A 19,996-nucleotide genomic window follows, 5' to 3' on the forward strand; every position below is an offset into this window, starting at 1 on the left:
CCTCATTTTGTCTGTCATAGTTGAAGTTTACCTATGATGAAAATTACAGGCCTCTCTCATCTTTTTAAGTGGGAGAACTTGCACAATTGGTGGCTGCCTAAATACTTTTTTGCCCCACTGTATCTACCTCAAATACATTGTACCTCTGCACATTGATCTGGTACCGGTACCGGTAAAATACCGGTGTATTTTATTTCTCCTGTGTTACTATATATATTATAAAAATATATATATTCTGCATCGTTGGGAAGGGCTCATGAGCAAGTATTTCACAGTAAAGTAATGATTTGACTAGTATATTAAAAACATTTACATTTTTAAAAATTAATGAATTACAGTGAATTATGACTGCATTACTTTGAATTGTTTGTATTATTAATATCACATCAGGGTTCCTACACCTTTTCAGAAGTAAAATTCAAGCACCTCTATCGAGGTTTTTCCAGCCCCTCACAACATCTCTATACTAAAACATATGTTAGTTCCTTGAAAAGAAAACACACAAATCCACTTAATCACTTGAAGGATCATTTATTTCAGTAGAGCAGGAGAAAGCGGGTCATAGTATCTGCATTTCGGCTAAGCAGGGCCTAGCTCGACCTGGGCCAAGCTGGATGACTCCTGCCAGTACTCTGCATGGGGGGGGGCTACCTCAGGAAAAGGAATATTCCAAATTCAAAGATCACAGTACTGACAGGAGTCATCCAGTTTGGCCCATGGCGAGCCTCCATTGGGGTTCCTGTATTGCTATAGTTTTGAGGGTTGAGGGGTCAGTGGAATCTACTGTAGGTTGCCTTGAAGAAAACTCCCCAGACATGATCCGTGTGGTGTGGCTCGTCAAGGTGCTCTGGTCTCTTTCCAAGCAGCTCTGTAGTTCTTGACAAAGACACACTGGTTTGCCGTTTTGCAGGGCATCCTCTTCATCGCTCATCAGGTCAACATTAACTCCAGTCCAAATGTCTCTCTCATCCTCTGCAAGCATTCTCGACCATGCATATAGAAGCAAAATACAAATAGGACAACAGAACACAGTAAACAAATGCATCAGTCTCAAATCGAATCAAATCATATTTGTCACATGCGCCAAATTCAACAGATGTAGACCTTACCATAAAATGCTTACTTACGAGCCCTTAATCAACAATGCAGAGTTTTAAAAAAGTAAGTAAGAAAAATTTGCTAAATAAACTAAAGGAAAAAATAACAATTACGAAGATACGGGTAAGTCAAGGTAATTGAGGTATGTGTATGTGGTATCAATATGCATGTGTGTCGGTCCCTTTCCGGCGCCAACAGAGATGGCCGCCTCGCTTCGCGTTCGTAGGAAACTATGCAGTATTTTGTTTTTTTTATGTGTTATTTCTTACATTGTTACCCCAGGAAATCTGAAGTTTTATTACATACAGCCGGGAGGAACTATTGGATATAAGAGCAACGTCAACTCACCAAGATTACGACCAGGAATACGACTTTCCCGAAGCGGATCCTCTGTTTGGTCCACCACCCAGGACAATGGCGACCCAAAACAACGGCGCCGCAGAAGGGGCAGACGAAGCGGTCTTCTGGTCAGGCTCCATAGACGGGCACATCGAGCACCGCTCCCGAGCATACTACTCGCCAATGTCCAGTCTCTTGACAACAAGGTAGACGAAATCCGAGCAAGGGTTGCCTTCCAGAGAGACATCAGAGACTGTAACGTTCTTTGTTTCACGGAAACATGGCTCACTCTGATACGTCATCAGAGTCGGTACAGCCACCTGGTTTCTTCACGCATCGCGCTGACAGAAACAAACATCTATCTGGTAAGAAGAAGGGCGGGGGTTGTATGCCTTATGATTAACGAGACGTGGCGTGATCATAACAACATACAGGAACTCAAGTCCTTTTATTCACCTGACCTAGAATTCCATACAATCAAATGCCGACCGCAATATCTACCAAGAGAATTCTATTCGATCATAATCACAGTCGTGTATATTCCCCCCAAGCAGACACATTGACGGCCCTGAAAGAACTTAATTTGACTCTATGTAAACTGGAAACCACATATCCTGAGTCTGCATTTATTGTAGCTGGGGATTTTAACAAGGCTAATCTGAAAACAAGGCTCCCTATATTTTATTAGCATATCAAATGCGRGACCCGGGCTGGCAAAACCCTGGATCATTGTTATTCTAACTTCTGCGACGCATACAAAGCCCTCCTCCGCCCTCCTGTCAGAAAATCTGACCACAACTCCATTTTGTTGCTCCCAGCCTATAGACAGAAACTAAAACAGGAAGCTCCCGCGCTCAGGTCTGTTCAACACTGGTCCAACCAATCGGATTCCACGCTTCAAGATTGCTTCGATCACGTGGACTGGGATATGTTCCGCGTAGCGTCGGACAATAACATTGATGAATACGCTGATTCGGTGAGCGAATTTATTAGCAAGTGCATCGGTGACGTTGTACCCACAGCGTCTATTAAAACCTTCCCCAACCAGAAACCGTGGATTGATGGCAGCATTCTCGCAAAACTGAAAGCGCGAACCACTGCTTTTAATTAGGGCAAGGTGACCGGAAACATGACCCGAATTCCCTCCGGAAGGCAATCAAACAAGCTAAGCGTCAGTATAGAAACAAAGTAGAGTCGCAATTCAACGGCTCAGACACGAGAGGCTTGTGGCAGGGTCTACAGTCAATCACAGACTACAAAAGGAAAACCAGCCCCGTTGCGGACCACGATGTCTTGCTCCCAGACAAACTAAACAACTTCTTTGCTCGCTTTGAGGACAATACAGTGCACTGAAACGGCCCGCTACCAAAACCTCCGGGCTCTCCTTCACTGCAGCCAACGTGAGTAAGCATTTAAACGTGTTAACCCTGGTCCACCCACACAAACAGCGTGGTGAAGAAGGCACAGCAGCGCCTCTTCAACCTCAGGAGGCTGAAGAAATTTGGCTTGTCACCAAAAACACTCACAAACTTTTACAGATGCACAATCGAGAGCATCCTGTTGGGCTGTATCACCGCCTGGTACGGCAACTGCTCCGCCCACAACCGTAAGGCTCTCCAGAGGGTAGTGAGGTCTGCACAACGCATCACCGGGGGAAAACTACCTGCCCTCCAGGACACCTACACCAGCGATGTCACAGGAAGGCCAAAAAGATAATCAAGGACAACAACCACCCGAGCCACTGCCTGTTCACCCCGCTATCATCCAGAAGGCGAGGTCAGTACAGGTGCATCAAAGCAGGGACCGAGAGACTGAAAAACAGCTTCTATCTCAAGGCCATCAGGCTGTTAAACAGCCATCACTAACATTGAGTGGCTGCTGCCAACATACTGACTCATCTCTAGCCACTTTAATAATAAAAAATTGGATGTAATAAATGTATCACTAGCCACTTTAAACAATGCCACTTTATATAATGTTTACATACCCTACATTACTCATCTCATATGTATATACTGTACTCTATACCATCTACTGTATCTTGCCTATGCCGTTCGGCCATCGCTCATCCATAATTTTTTATGTACATATTCTTATTCATTCTTTACACTTGTGTGTATAAGGTAGTTGTTGTGAAATTGTTAGATTACTACAGATTAACTGCATGGTCGGAACTAGAAGCACAAGCATTTCACTACACTCGCATTAACATCTGCTAACCATGTGTATGTGACAAATAAAATTTGATTTGATTTGTCCGTGTGTGTGTGTTTGAGTGTCAGTGTTGTATGTGTGAGTGTGTGGTTAGAGTCCAGTGAGTGTACATCGAGCCTGTGCATGAGAGAATATATAAGAAAATATACAAATAAAATAAGGGGGTCAATGCAAATATTCCAGGTTGCCATTTGATTAACTGTTCAGCAGGCATATGGCTTGGGGGTAGAAGCTGTTAAGGAGTCTTTTGGTCCCAGATTTGGCGCTCCGGTACTGCTTGCTGTGCGGTAGCAGAGAGAACAGTCCATGACTTGGGTGGCTGGAGTCTGACAATTTTTAGGGCCTTCATCTGACACCGCCTGGTATAGAGGTCCTGGATGGCAGGAAGCTTGGCCCCAGTGATGTACTGGGCCGTACGCATTACCCTCTGTAGCACCTTGCGGTAGGATGCCGAGCAGTTGCCATACGAAGCAGTGATGCAACCAGTCAGGATGCTCTCGATGGTACAATATATTTGAGGATCTGAGGACCCATGCCAAATCTTTTCATCTTCCTGAGCGGGAATAGGCATTGTCGTTCCCTCTTCACAACTGTTTTGGTGTGTTTGGATCATGATAGATCCTTAGTGATGTGGACATCAAGGATCTTGAAGCTTTCGACCCGCTCTAGTACAGCCCCTCAAGTCATGCATATTCATACAATTACAAGTCTGAACTTTTGACATTTATCTGTCCTTGATTGTAGTTCCCCCAAACAGTTTTTGATATCTTGTGAAATTACTGAGATAATGGGTATTATTGGACTATTGTGAAAACAAATATACGCCCACGCATTGTATAGGCTACAATAGCAGGCTTATAGCTCATTCATTGTATTTATACAGTGCTAATTGTACAAACAAATCAAATGTAACAAAAACCCATGAACAGCTACCAAACAACAACATAGATAAGCTAAAAGTGGCTGGCTAGTAGGGTGAAATGGTAGGCTAGCTAGCGCCTAGCGCTGTGTAAACTAATGTTACATATATAAATACTCTTAATATAGGCCATCCTTTGTAAAAAATGATGCATACATTTAAAAGCCAAAACGTTAATAACAGAAATAGCAACCTGTTTGGCATAGTTACATTCATATGAACTGGAAAAACACACTTCTCCGGAAAGAGTTCAGACCCCTAGACGTTTTCCACATTTTGTTACCTTACAGCCTTATTCTAAAATGGATTAAATAAATAAAAAATCCTCAGCAATCTACACACAATACCCCATACTGACAAAATGAAAACAGGTTTTAGAAATTTTTGCAAATGCATTTACATTTATTTTTCTAAATAATTCCTTACATAAGTATTCAGACCTTTTGCTATGAGCTCAGGTGCATCCTGTTTCCATTGATCATCCTTGAGATGTTTCTACAACTTGATTGGAGTCCACCTGTGGTAAATGCAATTGATTGTACATGATTTGGAAAGGCACACACCTGTCTATATAAGTTCCCACAGTTGACAGTGCAAGTCAGAGCAAAAACCAAGCTATGAGGTCGAAGGAATTGTCCGTAGAGTTCCGAGACAGGATTGTGTCGAGGAACAGATCTCGGTAAGGGTACCAAAAAATGTCTGCAGCATTGAAGGTCCCCAAGAACACAGTGGCCTCCATCATTCTTAAATGGAAGAAGTTTGGAACCACCAAGACTCTTCCTAGAACTGGCTGCACGGCTAAACTGAGCAATCGGGGGAGAAGGGTCTTGTTCAGGGAGGTGACCAAGAACCGGATGGTCACTCTAGCAGAGCTCTAGAGTTTCTCTGTGGATATGGGAGAACCTTCCAGAAGGACAACCATCTCTGCAGCCCTCCACCAATCAGGCCTTTATGGTAGAGTGACCAAACGGAAGCCACTCCTCAGTAAAAGGTACATGACAGCCCGCCTGGAGTTTGCCAAAAGGTACCGAAAGACTCTCAGACCATGAGAAACAAGATTCTCTGGTCTGATGAAACCAAGATTGAACTCTTTGGCCGTAATGCCAAGCGTCATGTCTGGAGGAAACCTCGCACCATCCCTACGGTGAAGCATGGTGGTGGCAGCATCATGCTGTGGGGATGTTTGTCAGTGGCAGGGACTGGAGCAAAGTACAGAGAGATCCTTGATAAAAACCTGCTACAGAGCGCTTGGTACCTCAGACTGGGGCGAAGGTTCAGCTTACAACAGGACAATGACCCTAAGCACACAGCCAAGACAACACAGGAGTGGCTTTGGGACAAGTCTCTGAATGTCCTTGAGTAGCCCAGCCAGAGCACAGACTTGAACCTGATTGAACATCTCTGGAGAGACCTGAAAATAGCTGTGCATTAACGCTCGCCATGGAAACTGACAGAGCTTGAGAGGATATGCAGAGAAGAATGGGAGAAACTCCACAAATACAGGTCTGCCAAGCTTGTAGCGTCATAGAGAAGAAGACTCTAGGCTATAATCGCTGCTAAAGGTGCTTCAACAATGTACTGAGTAAAGGGTCTGAAAACTTGTGATATTTTCTTATTTTTTTTCTCAATTATCAAACATTTCTAGTAACCTGTTTTTGTTTTGTCATTTTGGGGTATTGTGTGTAGATTGATGAGGAACACATTCAATTTAATCAATTTTAGAATAAGGCTGTAACCTAACAAAATTTGGAAAAAGTCAAGAGGTCTGGTACTTTCCGAAGGCACTGTATCAAAATGACCAGAAAACCCCTCAAGTTATAGATAAATAATTATCTCTAGATTTTGAAAAAAAAAATCATGATTATAAATGTTACAGAACCTGAAAATCTGAAAAATTAGAAGTAGAGTTGGCTTCTTTTCACTGGGCTTCTCTTCCAACACATGAAGAAGTGTCACGCGCTTGCAGCAGTTGCGAATTTCCATGACTTATACAGCCTGGAAATGTCCAGAAACTTCTTATTGCATAATTGGTTATTTACTATCCCAGAAATTCCCATATCACGCAAGTGTTTCGGGATAAGCGGGAGTGTGCAGGAATCCACACACTCGCATGGGAAATTCCGACCCACGACCGTGCACCTCAAATATCATGGAATATAGCATATCCAATTTCACCCAGAAACTCTGCTTTCAATGCAGTGACACACATTCAGTCTAGACCCAGGCCTGCACTGAAGGAGACACACACACACATTCAGATGCAGGTCAGCACTGAGGGAGACACACACATTCAGACAAGTCTAATCTACAGGACTGTTTCACTAGCACAGACTGGAATATGTTCCCGGGATTCATCTGATGGCATTGAGGAGTTTACAACATCAGTCACTGTGTCACGCCCTAACCTTAGAGAGCCTTTTTATGTCTCTATTTGGTTTGGTCAGGGTGTGATTTGGGGTGGGCATTCTATGTTCTTTATTTCTATGTTTTGGCCGAGTATGGTTCTCAATCAGGGACAGCTGTCTATCATTGTCTCTGATTGGGAACCATACTTAGGTAGCCCTTTTTCCTCCTTTCGGTGTGGGAAGTTGACTTTGTTAGTGGCACTTATGCCCAAGCTTCACGGTCGTTTTTGTTATTTATTGTTTTGTTGGCGACATTTTAACAAATAAAAGAAAATGTACGCTCAACACGCTGCACCTTGGTCTTCTTCCAGCATCGGCCGTAACACACTGGCTTCATTAATAAGTGATTGGACGACGTCATCCCCACAGTACATAAGTACATATCCCAACCAGAAGCCATGGAATACAGGCAACATCCGCAATGAGCTAAAGGCTAGATATGCCGCTTTCAAAGAGTGGAACACAAACGCTTATAAAAAATCCTGCTATGCGCTCCGACGAAACGTAAAAAAGGCAAAGTGTCAAATCAGAACTAAGATTGAATCCTACTACACCGGCTCTGACGCTCGTCGGATGAGGCAGGGTTTGCGAACTATCATGGATTATAAAGGGAAAACCAGCCGCGAGCTGCCCAGTGAAGCGAGCCTACCAGACAAGCTAAATGCCTTCGATGCTCGCTTCAAGGCTAGCAACACTGAACCATGCATGAGAGCACCAGTTGTTCTGGACGACTGTGTGATCACGCTCTTCGTAGCCGATGTGAGTAAGACCTTGAAACACTCACAAGGCCGCAAAGCCAGTTGAATTACCAGGACTCATACTCAGAGCATGCACTGACCAGCTGCCAAGTGTCTTCACTGACATGTTCCACCTCTCCCTGACTGAGTCTGTAATACCTACATGTTTCAAACAGATCACCATAGTCACTGTGCTCAATAATGCCAAGGTAACCTGTCTCAATGACTATCGCCCTGTAGCATTCACATCTGTAGCCATGAAATGCTATGAAAGACTGGTCATGGCTCACATCAACACCATCATCCCAGACACCCTAGACAAACAGGGCGTACAGAGGCCAATTATCAGCAACCATCACTCCTGTGTTCCAATGGCACCTTGTGTTAGCTAATCCAAGTTTATCATTTTAAAAGGCTAATTGATCATTAGAAAACCCTTTTGCAGTTATGTTAGCACAGCTGAAAACTGTTGTGCTAATTAAAGAACCAATAAAACTGGCCTTCTTTTGACTAATTGAGTATTTGGAGCATCCGCATTTGTGGTTTCAATTATAGGCTCAAAATGGCCAGAAACAAGAATATACTTGTATATTCTTGTTCTGTGAAATAAAGGCTATTCCATGTGAGAAATTGGCAAGACACTGAAGATCTCGTAAATGAATGCTGTTCACTGTCTACAGCTCAGAGTTCAACACAATAGTGCCCTCCATGCTCATCACTAAGCTAGACCCTGGGACTGAACACTACCCTCTGCAACTAGATCCTGGACTTCCTAATGGGCCGCCCCCAGGTGATGAGGGTAGGCAACAACACATCCGCCACGCTGACCCTCAACACGTAGGCCCCTCGGGGTGTGCACTTAGTCCCCTCCTGTACTCCTTGTTCACCCACGACTGCGTGGCCGCGCATGACTCCAACACCATCATTAAGTTTGCAGACAACACGACAGTGGTAGGACTGATCACCCATGGCGATGAGACAGCCTATAGGGAGGAGGTCAAAAACCTGGCAGTGTGGTGGCAGGACAACAACCTCTCCCTCAACGTCAGCAAGACAAAGGAGCTGATCGTGGACTACAGGAAACAGAGGGGAGAGCACGCTCCCATTCACATTGACAGGGCTGTAGTGGAGTGGGTCGATAACTTCAAGGTCCTCGGTGTCCACATCACTAAGTACCTATCATGGTCCACACACACCAACACAGTTGTGAAGAGTGCACGACAACGCCTCTTCCCCCTCAGGAGGCTGAAAAGATTTGGCATGAGCCCTCAGATCCTACAGTTCTACAGCAGCACCACTAAGAGCATCTTGACTGGCTGCATCCCCGTTTGGTATGACAACTGCTTGGCATCCGACCGTAAAGCGATATAGAGGGTAGTGCGTACGGCTGAGTAAATCACTGGCGCCGAGCTCCCTGCCATCCAGGACCTCTATACCAGGCGGTGTCAGAGGAAGGCCCTAAAAACTGTCAAGACTCCAGCCACCCAAGTCATAGACTGTTCTCTCTGCTTCCTCACGGCAACGGTACCGGAGCTCCAAGTCTGGGAACAAAAGACTCCTTAACAGCTTCTAGCCCCAAGCCAAAAGACTGCTGAACAGTTAATCAGATGGCTACCCTGACTATTTGCATTGACCCACTTTTTATTTTCACTGACTCTCTTGCACCTGCTCTATGCACACTCAGAGGACTCTACCCACACAATCACACATACTATACATATACTCCCACATGCAAAACACACACACACACACACACACACACACATGCATATTAATGCCACACAAACACTCGAACATAGACACACTTTCACACTCTTCACATACGCTGTTGCTATTCTTTTTATTATCTATCCGGATTGCCTAGTCACTTTTACCCCTACCTAAATGTACATATTACCTAAATTATCTCAACTACCTCATATACCTGCACATTGACTTGGCACCGGTACTACTTGTATATTGCCTCAATATTGTTATTTTATTGTGTTACTTTTTCCTTTTTTACTTGAGCAATTTTTTCTTACTTTTTAACTCTGCATTGTTGGGAAATGGCTGGTAAGTAAGCATTTCATGGTAAAGTCTACACTACATGTGACCAAAAACATTTGAATTGATTTGTCTGCACTGAGAGACACACACACACAAACACACACATACAGACAGAACTGCACTTAGAGAGAGACAGACACATATTCCGACACCACAGCAGTGAACCAATACACTCCTGTATTGAGACAGGTGATTATTTTGACTCCTTTGTGCTAGCAACTCATTATGCATTGTTCTGTAGAATCTAAAGTTTGTAAATGTAACGTGAACAAGTATTATTACTAAAAGAAGCTTTCATATCAAACCCGACGTCCCGAGTCATTACTTTGAAGATAGTTATAGAATAACGATCTAATCACCTGTCAAATGCACTTAACTAGCGCGTTCGCTCTCTACTTCCTGTCACAAGGCATTCTGGAACTTGCAGTCAAAAGCCTAATTCAATACTAACCAGTACAAAATATGTATGTAGTTCTCTCAATCTCCAACACACAAATTCTAATACAATTACAAATATCTTTAGATAGAGCTCGATGAATTAACTTAAACAGTAACTCTGTAACCCATTAAAGTTACAACACACCATACTGCGCTCCTTTCTCTATTCTAGCTATATCCATACACATACACGCACACACACGCACACACTGGGGTAGAGATAGGGAAGCTGACACAGAGTCAGGAGGAATGTTATCACCATTTAACAATCACTACAGAGAGTCAGCTGACAACCACGGGGGAACACACACACACCTACACAAACACACACACAAAAACCCACACACACTCACTCACAAAAAGCATGCACACACTGGAAATAAACACTTCCCCTTTCCTGCAATTGTTCTTCCCACCTTGTGTGACCCTTCCATTATCTCTCAGTGACATTACTGACACTCTAAAGTGAACTCTGGGCTGAGGAGGACACACAGGGTTGCGTCTCAAATGGTGCCCTATTATTCCTTATATAGTGCACTACTTTTGACCAAGGCCCATAGGGCTCTGATCAGAAGTAGTGCACTATGTAGGGCAGGGATGATTAACTCCAGTCCTCAGGGACAACACACTTTTTCTTCATCCTTAGCAAAGCACAGCTGATTCATCTAATTGCATTCTAAACTGAAGATCATGATTAGTTGATTATCGGAGTCAGGTGTGTTAGCTGGGGCTTTGGCAAAAGTGTGACACCAATCAGGCCCCCGAGGACTGGAGTTGCCCATCCCTGATGTAGGGAATAGGGTGCCATTTTGGGACACATACATTAAAGTCAACTCTGGTCCTAGGAGGACACAAAGCCTCACACATATGTCAGAGGACAGAATTACAAACAGAAAGTAACTCAGATGATATACTGTAGAGATGTATCAGATAATGACAGGAAGTATTGCACAACAATATTTCATCACAGCAAAAAAATCGTCTGTTGATATTGAACTAAAGATTCCAAAGGCTCTATAGATGAATGGTTTGACGGGCTTCTGTGGAAGCCATGAGTTGTGCTTGTTTTATCAGCCAGCAGTGGCCCGTCTCTGTGTCTCTGATGTAAGTAAGTGTTTGTTGTTGCTCTGTCTGCTGGTGACAAAGCCACATTTTTCTTGTGGGATTTATAAAGTGTATTTAATATTATATGATAGCTACAGTGCCTTCAGAAAGCATTCAAAACCCTTGACTTTTTCCACATTTTGTTGTGTTACAGGCTGGATTTAAAATGGATTAAATGTACATTTATTTTGTTACTGGCCTACACACAATGCCCCATAATGTCAAAGTGGAATTGTGTTTTTCAAATTATTTACAAATTACTTCAAAATGAAAAGCTGAAATGTCTTAAGTCAATAAGTACTCAACCCCTTTGTTATAGCAAGCCTAAATAAGTTCAGGAGTAAAAATCTGCATAACAAGTCACATAATAAGTTGCATGGACTGTGTGTGCAATAATAGTGTTTAACATGAATTTGAATGACTACCTCATCTGTGTACCCCACACATACATTTAACTCTAAGGTCCCTCAGTCAAGCAGTGAATTTCAAACACAGATTCAACCACAAAAACCAGAGAGGTTTTTTAATGCCTCGCAAAGAAGGGCACCTATTGGTAGATGGGGGCATCTCCTTGAACTCGGCACGGCCTAGAGACTAGGTTGATGCCATTTGTTTCCCTTTCTGTGATGATTTAAACCTGCACATTTTGGGATTTCAGCCCTATTTGATGGTAAAGCTCATACTTCCCCTTTAGGATATGAAGGGGACCATTCAATCTTTTCATGTTGATATCTGTAGAGGTACAGATGACCCTGAACACGTGGCAAAAGGCATTTTGAAAATTGCCTGCACAGAAGCAGAGTTAGAGCATGAAGCCGTTTTATCCTAGACATACATCTCATATGTTTCAGACTACATGAACCGGTGCACGCAGCTAGAATAACTCTGTGGCTTATCCACCCTAAACTCCCCCCCCCGATGAGCCCATCGAAAACGGCGTGTCTCTGTGTGACGCAGAGGCCGCAATTTGTCCAAAGCATCATTAAATCACTACTAGTCAGGCTTCATTCCGGGCTTACTATTCGCACGGTCGCTGCGGTCAGACCAAGCGAGCTACGGTCAAGTGGGGCATCTCCTTGAACTCAGCATGGCCTAGAGACTAGGTTGATGCCATTTGTTCATCTTTCTGTGATGATTTAAAAGGATCTGCCCCTTCTTTTCCATTTTTGCCTAAAATGACATACCCAAATCTAACTGCCTGTAGCTCAGGCCCGGAAGCAAGGATATGCATATTCTTGGTACCATTTGAAAGGAAACACTTTGAAGTTTGTGGAAATGTGAAAGGAATGCAGGAGAATATAACACAATAGGTCTGGTAAAAGATAATACAAAGAAAAAACCAACCGTTCTTTTGTATTTTTTTCACCATGAGGCCAATGGCGACTTTAAGAACAGTTACAGAGTTTAATGGCTGTGATAGGAGAAAACTGAGGATGTATCAACAACATTGTAGATATACCACAATACTAACCTAATTGACAGAGTGTAAAGAAGGAAATCTGTACAGAATATACATCCTGCAATAAGGGACTAAAGTAAAACTGCAAAAAATTTGGCAAATAAATTAACTTTATGTCCAACACAACACATCACCGAGTACAACTCTTCATATTTTCAAGCATGGTGGTGGCTGCATCATGTTATGGATATGCTTGTCATCAGCAAGGACTAGGGGGGTATTTTTAGGATAAAATAAATGGAATAGAGCTAAGCACACACAAAATCTTCGTGGAAAACCTGTTTCAGTCTGCTTTCAAACAGAGACTGGGAGAAAAATTCCCCTTTCAACAGGATAATAATCTAAAACAGAAGGCCAAATATACACTGGAGTTGCTTACTAAGATGACATTGAATGTTCCTGAGTTCCTGAAAATCTATCTATCAAAATATCTGTCTAGCAATGATCAACAACCAACTTTACAGAGCTTGAATAACCTTTAAAAGAATAATGCGCAAATATTGTACAATCCAGGTGTACAAAGCTCTTAGAGTCATACCCATAAAAATGTACATCTTTAATCGCTGCCAAAATTGATTCTAACATGTATTGATTTAGGGGTGTGAATACTTATGTAAATTATATATTTCAGTATTTCATTTTCAATAAGTTTGCAAAAATTTCAAAAAACATGTGTTCACTTTATCATTATGGGATATTGTGTGTAGACGGGGGAGAAAACAATCAATTTAATACATTTTGAATTCAGGCTGTAACACAACAATGTAAAATAAGCCAAAGGGTATGAATACTTTATGAAGGCACTGTACATACCTACATGTTATGTAGGCATCTACAGTATATTCTATATGTATGTAGCATGGCGCCGACAGACACAGTCGCCCTGTTTCTAGCTCCTAGCCAACTTGGCAGAATTTTGATTTTGTTGTTGTTATTTCTGGCATTATTTGCTCAGAACGTTTCTAGTACTATTACCTGCAGCTAAAAATAGCTTTGGGACATTAGATTGGCAGTCACTCACCAGAAATTGGACCAGAAATTCTTTGGTTATAGTCACTGTTTTGTACATTCCCCCACAAGCCGACACAGCGACGACGGCTCTCAAGGAACTACACTTGACTTTACACAAACTGGAAACTGCATATCCTGAGGCTATATTTATTGTAGCTGGGGACTTTAATAAAGGACATCTGAGGAAAACACTCCCAAAATTCTATCAACACATCTCCTTTCCTGCGTGAACATTTTTAACCATTGCCACTCTCCCTTCCGGGATGACTACAAGGCCCTCCATCTGACCACACCTCCATCCTGCTCCTCCCCGCCAATAAACAGAAACTAAATCCGGAAGCACCCGGGGTAATGACTGTTCAACGTTGGTCTCACCAATTGGAATCTATGTTTCAAGATTGTTTTGATCACGTGGACTGGGATATGTTTCGGGTCGCCTCTGGGAATAATATCGAAGTATACAGTGACTTGATGACTGTGTCATGTCTACTCCTGCTCATCCCCTCCGGCATGCCATCGTCGCCAGAATACTAACTACCGGTCCTGGCAATCATCATTGCGCACACCTGGCACTCATCGTTATGATTCACACCTGGACCTCATTACCTCCCCTTTATAGGTCCCTTCCTTTTGTTCATTCCTCAGTTGGTATTGCACCTGTGTTCATATTACCTCGCTTCTGTTACGCTGTCTTGTTTCATGTTTGTTGTTTTCATTAAACGTTTTACCTGCACCTGCTTCTTGACTCACGGCGTCATCATTACAGACTGGGTTCATCAGGAAGTGCATGGGGAACGTTGTTCTTACTGTAACGATTAGAACTAAATCCAAACTTAATTGCAGCATTTGTGCAAAACTGAAAGCACGAACCATCCCATTTAACCATAGCAAGGTGACTGGGAACATTGACATGTACAAACAGACCAGCTATGACCTCCGTAAGGCAATCAAAGAGGCAAAACGTTAGTACAGAGACAGTGGAGTCGCTATAAAACAGCTCAGACACGAGACGCATGTGGCAGGGACTCCAGACAAACACGTCTCAACAAAAAAAAAGCCAGACACATCACAGACACCGACACCTCGCTTCCGGACAAGCTAAATAACTTCTTCCCCTGCTTCGAAGAAACAACAGACAGCCGGCGACATGTACCCCCGCCACTCAAAAGTACTATGTGCTTCCAATCTCAGGTCTGAACCCCTCCCTGTGCAACTGGATCCTGGACTTCATGAAGGGCCGACCCCAGGTGGTGAAGTTAGGAAACGACACCTCCGCCACGCTGATCCCGAACACGCGGTCCCTACATGGGTGCGTGCTCAGCATCCTCCTTTACTCCCTGTTCACCCATGACTGCATGACCACGTACTTCTCCAACACAATCATCAAGTTTGCTGACGGCACAAGTGGTAGGCCTGATTACCAACATTGATGAGACAGCCTACATAGAGAAGGTGAGGAGGTGAGTGCCTTGGCAGAGTGGTGACAGGAAAATAATCTTTCCCTCGATGTCAGCAGAGGCCGCAGTGGAGAGGGTCAAAAGCTTCAAGTTTCTCGGTGTGCACATCACTTTGGAAACTGAAATGTTCCCTTCACACCAACAGTGTGGTGAAGAAGGCGCAATAATTTGGCTTGGCCCCTAAGACCCTCACAAACTTCTACAGATGCACCATTGAGAGCATCTGGTTGGGCTGTATCACCCCCTGGTACAGCAATTGCACCGTCTGCAACCACAGGGCTCTCCAGAGGGTGGTGCGGTCAGCCCAACGCACCATCGGGGCCACACTGCCTGCCCTCCAGGACATCTACAGTACCTGGTGTTACAGGAAGGCCAAGAAGTTAATCAAGGACCTCAGCCACCCAAAACACGGCCTGTGCACCCCACTTCCATCTAGAAGGCGGAGACAGTACAGGTGCATCAAAGCTGGGACCGAGAGACTGATAAACAGCCACCACTAAACGGTCTCTGCACAGTACTCTACCCCCTGTCCAGTATCCTACTCTGCCCCTAGCCGGGTACCACTGGGTACTCTACCCGGCACCTTAGGGAATGATGCCTTATGTACATAATCATTGAACACTGATCACTTTAATAATGTCTACACACTACACTGAACAAAAATATAAACACAACATTAATCAATTTCAAAGGTTTTACTGAGTTACAATTTATATAAGGAAATCAGTCAATTTAAATGAATTCATTAAACCCTAATCTATGGATTTCACATGACGGAATACAGATATGCATCTGTTGGTCACAGATACCTTAAAAAAAAGGTAGGGGCATGGATCAGAAAACCCGTCAGTATCTGGTGTGACCATTTGCCTCATGCAGCGGGACACATCTCCTCTTCCACTCCTCTTCAATGGCTGTGTGAAGTTGCTGGATATTGGTGGGAACTGGAACATGCTGTTGTATACGTCGATCCAGAGCATCCCAAACATGCTCTATGGGTGACATGTCTGGTGAGTATGCAGGCCATGGAAGAACTGGGACATTTTCAGCTTCCAGGAATTGTGTACAGATCCTTGTGACATGGGGCCGTGCATTATCATGCTGAAACATGAGTTGATGGCTGCGGATGAATGACAAGACAATGGGCCTCAGAATCTCGTCACGGTATCTCTGTGCATTCAAATTGCCATTGATAAAATGCAATTGTGTTCGTTGTCCGTAGCTTATGCGTGCTCATACCATAACCCCACCTCCACCATGGGGCACTCTGTTCACAACAATGACATCAGCAAACCGCTTTCCCACATGATGCCACACACGCTGTCTGTCATCTGCCCAGTACAGTTGAAACCAGGATTCATCCATGAAGAGCACACTTCTCCAGCGTGCCAGTGGCCATCAAAGGTGAGAATTTACCAACTGATATCAGTTAAGATGCCGAACTGCAGTCAGGTCAAGACCCTGGTGAGGACGACGATCATGCAGATGAGCTTCTCTGAGACAGTTTCTGACAGTTTGCGCAGAAATTCTTCAGTTGTGCAAACCCACATTTTCATCAGCTGTACGGGTGGCTGGTCTCAGACATGGTCTGCGGTTGTGAGGCTATACAATGATCTATACAATGGTTGGTAACAGTATACATTTCAAAGTCTCCGTAATCAACTTTCCTGCCCATTGTCTCGTACTGACTGAATGACTGTCCATCAGAGCCCGTATTCATACAGCGTAGTAGGAGTGCTGAACTAGGTTCAGGCCCCCTGTCCATTCATTATAATCTACAAGGCAAAACTGATCCTGGACCAGCACTCCTACTCTGAGACGCTTTATGAATACAGACCCCGATCCTTTTCAAGCTATTATACAGTATAACTGTGTCGCTGGTTTTCTTTCATATGAAACATTACATTAGAAACAATACAAGCCATGTTTGTAATAAACGCTCCTCTCTCTGCATTTCTGAGGAGAGGTGGATACTGTACAGATGTAGGATCTTAGTTTGATCACCCTGTTGCAGGAGAACTTTCCTGCAATGCAAAACTTGTAGTGTATTTTAGGTTTAAAAAGGCTTCTAAAGTTTGTAATTTCCACTTTGAAATTACAAAAAATGTATAAATCCCTACAAAAATGTCTGTTAATTATAATGTTAACCGGACTTTAGAAATAGCGGACTACTAGCCTGGCTGGCCAGTGCCCATAATCCTTACATTCCCATCCCTGAAGTTAAGGCTAGCTTCCCCTGGATACGTTTCAGTAAAAATGATATTGTTAACATCAGTGTTACCTTGCTGATATGCTGCTGAAGTGGATGTAGGAGGCCACCATCACCCCGACTCTGCCTTGACCACCCTGTAGGGGCCGGAGCCAAGACACAGGTCAGGAGGTCAAAAGAAGAGCAAGGAGAGGTAGAAATGTTGGGTGTGTCTAATAAGCCTGTGTGTGTGTGTGTGTGTGTGTGTGTGTGTGTGTGTGTGTGTGTGTGTGTGTGTGTGTGTGTGTGTGTGTGTGTGTGTGTGTGTGTGTGTGTGTGTGTGTGTGTGTGTGTGTGTGTGTGTGTGTGTTTTACTATACTTGGGAGTACTAGAAGTCCTCACAAGAATAGTAAACCAGCAAAACTTCTGAGAAGTGAGGATATTTTGCCTCAATTGTAAAAACTGTATTTTAGGCTTAGGGGTTAGGGTTTGTGTTAGTGTTAGGGGTTAGGGCTAGGGTTAGGGTTAGTAGATAGTCTGTAGAGCACTATCCAAAAAAAGTGTTACCATGTTAATAATAATATGTGTGTTTACTTTTTCTTTGTGTGTCTGTGTGTGTGTGATTCCTACCCGACAGTGCATGACCAGAACAMGCTGTGTGTGTGAGTGGAGCCAGTTATCCATGGTCTTACACACACCACACATCTGTTCCATGGACGGGGCCAGCAGCTCTAGCCAGCCCGTGTCCAACACCTGAGACAAAACACACACACACACGCACGCACGCATACAGTAACCTTGATTAATAACCTTTCTTGAGATCTGAAGGCTTTTGTTAGCTCCCCAAGCTAGTAGTACACACAGAGGCAATAGCTACATTATTCATTTCACCTTGGGGTTCATCTGGGTCAGGCTATCATTCTTCTCTGAGAGGTTGATCACCTTGGGAAATAAAATACACATTTTAGACAATTTTTTTCTGTAGCTCATTAACTACTGAGGGAGGGAAGAGGGAGATGAGGAAGACAATGATGAGGATGGGTGTGTAGATCAATTATGGGCCAGACTCTACCACTTTTAGTGGTCTATAGCCCCTCCATTCCTCACCATGTAGTTGTGGCCATGTTTGGATTTGAGCATCTGTGTGATGTCACGCAGGTTCTGGAGGTAGGTCTGGTCTGGGCATGCCTGAGGGAAGGATAAGGTGATGATGCGCTCCGTGATGTAGTCCAGGTCAATTCTGTATCCCTCCTCCATGACTGGGATATTAGACTGATGAGAGGGAGAGAGTGATTTGTGATTGTTTATTTCATGTTTCCCATGCTAATAAAGCACCTTTGAAAATCTAATTGAATTGAGAGAGACAGAGACAGAGACACAGAGAGAGGAGAGAGAGAGAGAGAGAGAGAGAAGAGAAGAGAGAGAGAGAGGGGAGAGGGGGAGGGGGGGTAGAGAAATGGGGGAGGGAAAGGGATAGAGAGACCAAGAGAGAAAGAGAGAGAGAGAGAGAGAGGGAGAGAGAGGCCAGTGAAGAGAGAGAGAGAGAGGGGGGGTAGAGAAATGGGGGAGGGAAAGGGATAGAGAGACCAAGAGAGAGAGAGAGGGAGAGAGAGAGAGAGAGAGAGGAGGGGGGGTAGAGAAATGGGGGAGGGAAAGGGATAGAGAGACCAAGAGAGAGAGAGAGAGAGAGAGAGGAGGGGGGGTAGAGAAATGGGGAGGAAAGGGATAGAGAGACCAAGAGAGAGAGAGAGGGAGAGAGAGAGAGGAGAGAGGAGGGGGGGAGAGAAATGGGGGGAGGGAAAGGGAGAGACCAAGAGAGAGAGAGAGAGAGAGAGAGAGAGAGAGAGAGAGAGAGAGAGAGAGAGAGAGAGAGAGAGAGGAGGGGGGTTAGAGAAATGGGGGAGGGAAAGGAATAGAGAGACACAGAGAGAGAGAGAGAGAGAGAGTTTCACATACACACTCTTATCTCTGTAAAACTACCCAGATATAATAAATAGGGGGTTAAACATACAGACCGCTACACTCACTGGGCCGCACCTACGTGGCGAGTTGGCACATCAGTTACACACAGACTGACCTACGTGGCGAGTTGGCACATAAGTTACACACAGACTGACCTACGTGGCAGGTTGGCACATCAGTTACACACAGACTGACCTACGTGGCGAGTTGGCACATCAGTTACACACAGACTGACCTACGTGGCAGGTTGGCACATCAGTTACATCACAGACTGACCTATGTGGCAGGTTGGCACATCAGTTACACACAGACTGACCTACGTGGCAGGTTGGCACATCAGTTACACACAGACTGACCTACGTGGCGAGTTGGCACATCAGTTACACACAGACTGACCTACGTGGCAGGTTGCACATCAGTTACACACCAGACTGGCCTACGTGGCAGGTTGGCAACGTCAGTTACCACACAGACTGACCTACGTGGCAGGTTGGCACATCAGTTACATACAGACTGACCTACGTGGCAGGTTGGCACATCAGTTACATAACAGACTGACCTACGTGGCGAGTTGGCACATCAGTTACACACAGACTGACCACTAACGTGGCAGGT

General features: G+C 44.2%; 1 protein-coding gene across 1 annotated transcript in view; it reads right to left on the bottom strand.

Moving 5' to 3' along the window:
* Positions 1–19,996, bottom strand: part of LOC111975470 (tensin-3) — an 86,558-nt gene that overhangs the window by 55,960 nt on the left and 10,602 nt on the right. The window contains exons 2-5 of the mRNA XM_024147555.2: positions 18,527–18,691; positions 18,311–18,361; positions 18,050–18,172; positions 17,512–17,576 (exon numbers count right to left, since the gene is read on the bottom strand). Coding sequence (XP_024003323.2) covers positions 17,512–17,576; positions 18,050–18,172; positions 18,311–18,361; positions 18,527–18,676 — 389 coding nt within the window. The 5' untranslated portion in view covers positions 18,677–18,691. The remainder of the gene's footprint in view (positions 1–17,511; positions 17,577–18,049; positions 18,173–18,310; positions 18,362–18,526; positions 18,692–19,996) is intronic.

This window comes from Salvelinus sp. IW2-2015, linkage group LG16, assembly GCF_002910315.2.
Source record: "Salvelinus sp. IW2-2015 linkage group LG16, ASM291031v2, whole genome shotgun sequence".
NCBI lineage: Eukaryota > Metazoa > Chordata > Actinopteri > Salmoniformes > Salmonidae > Salvelinus > Salvelinus sp. IW2-2015.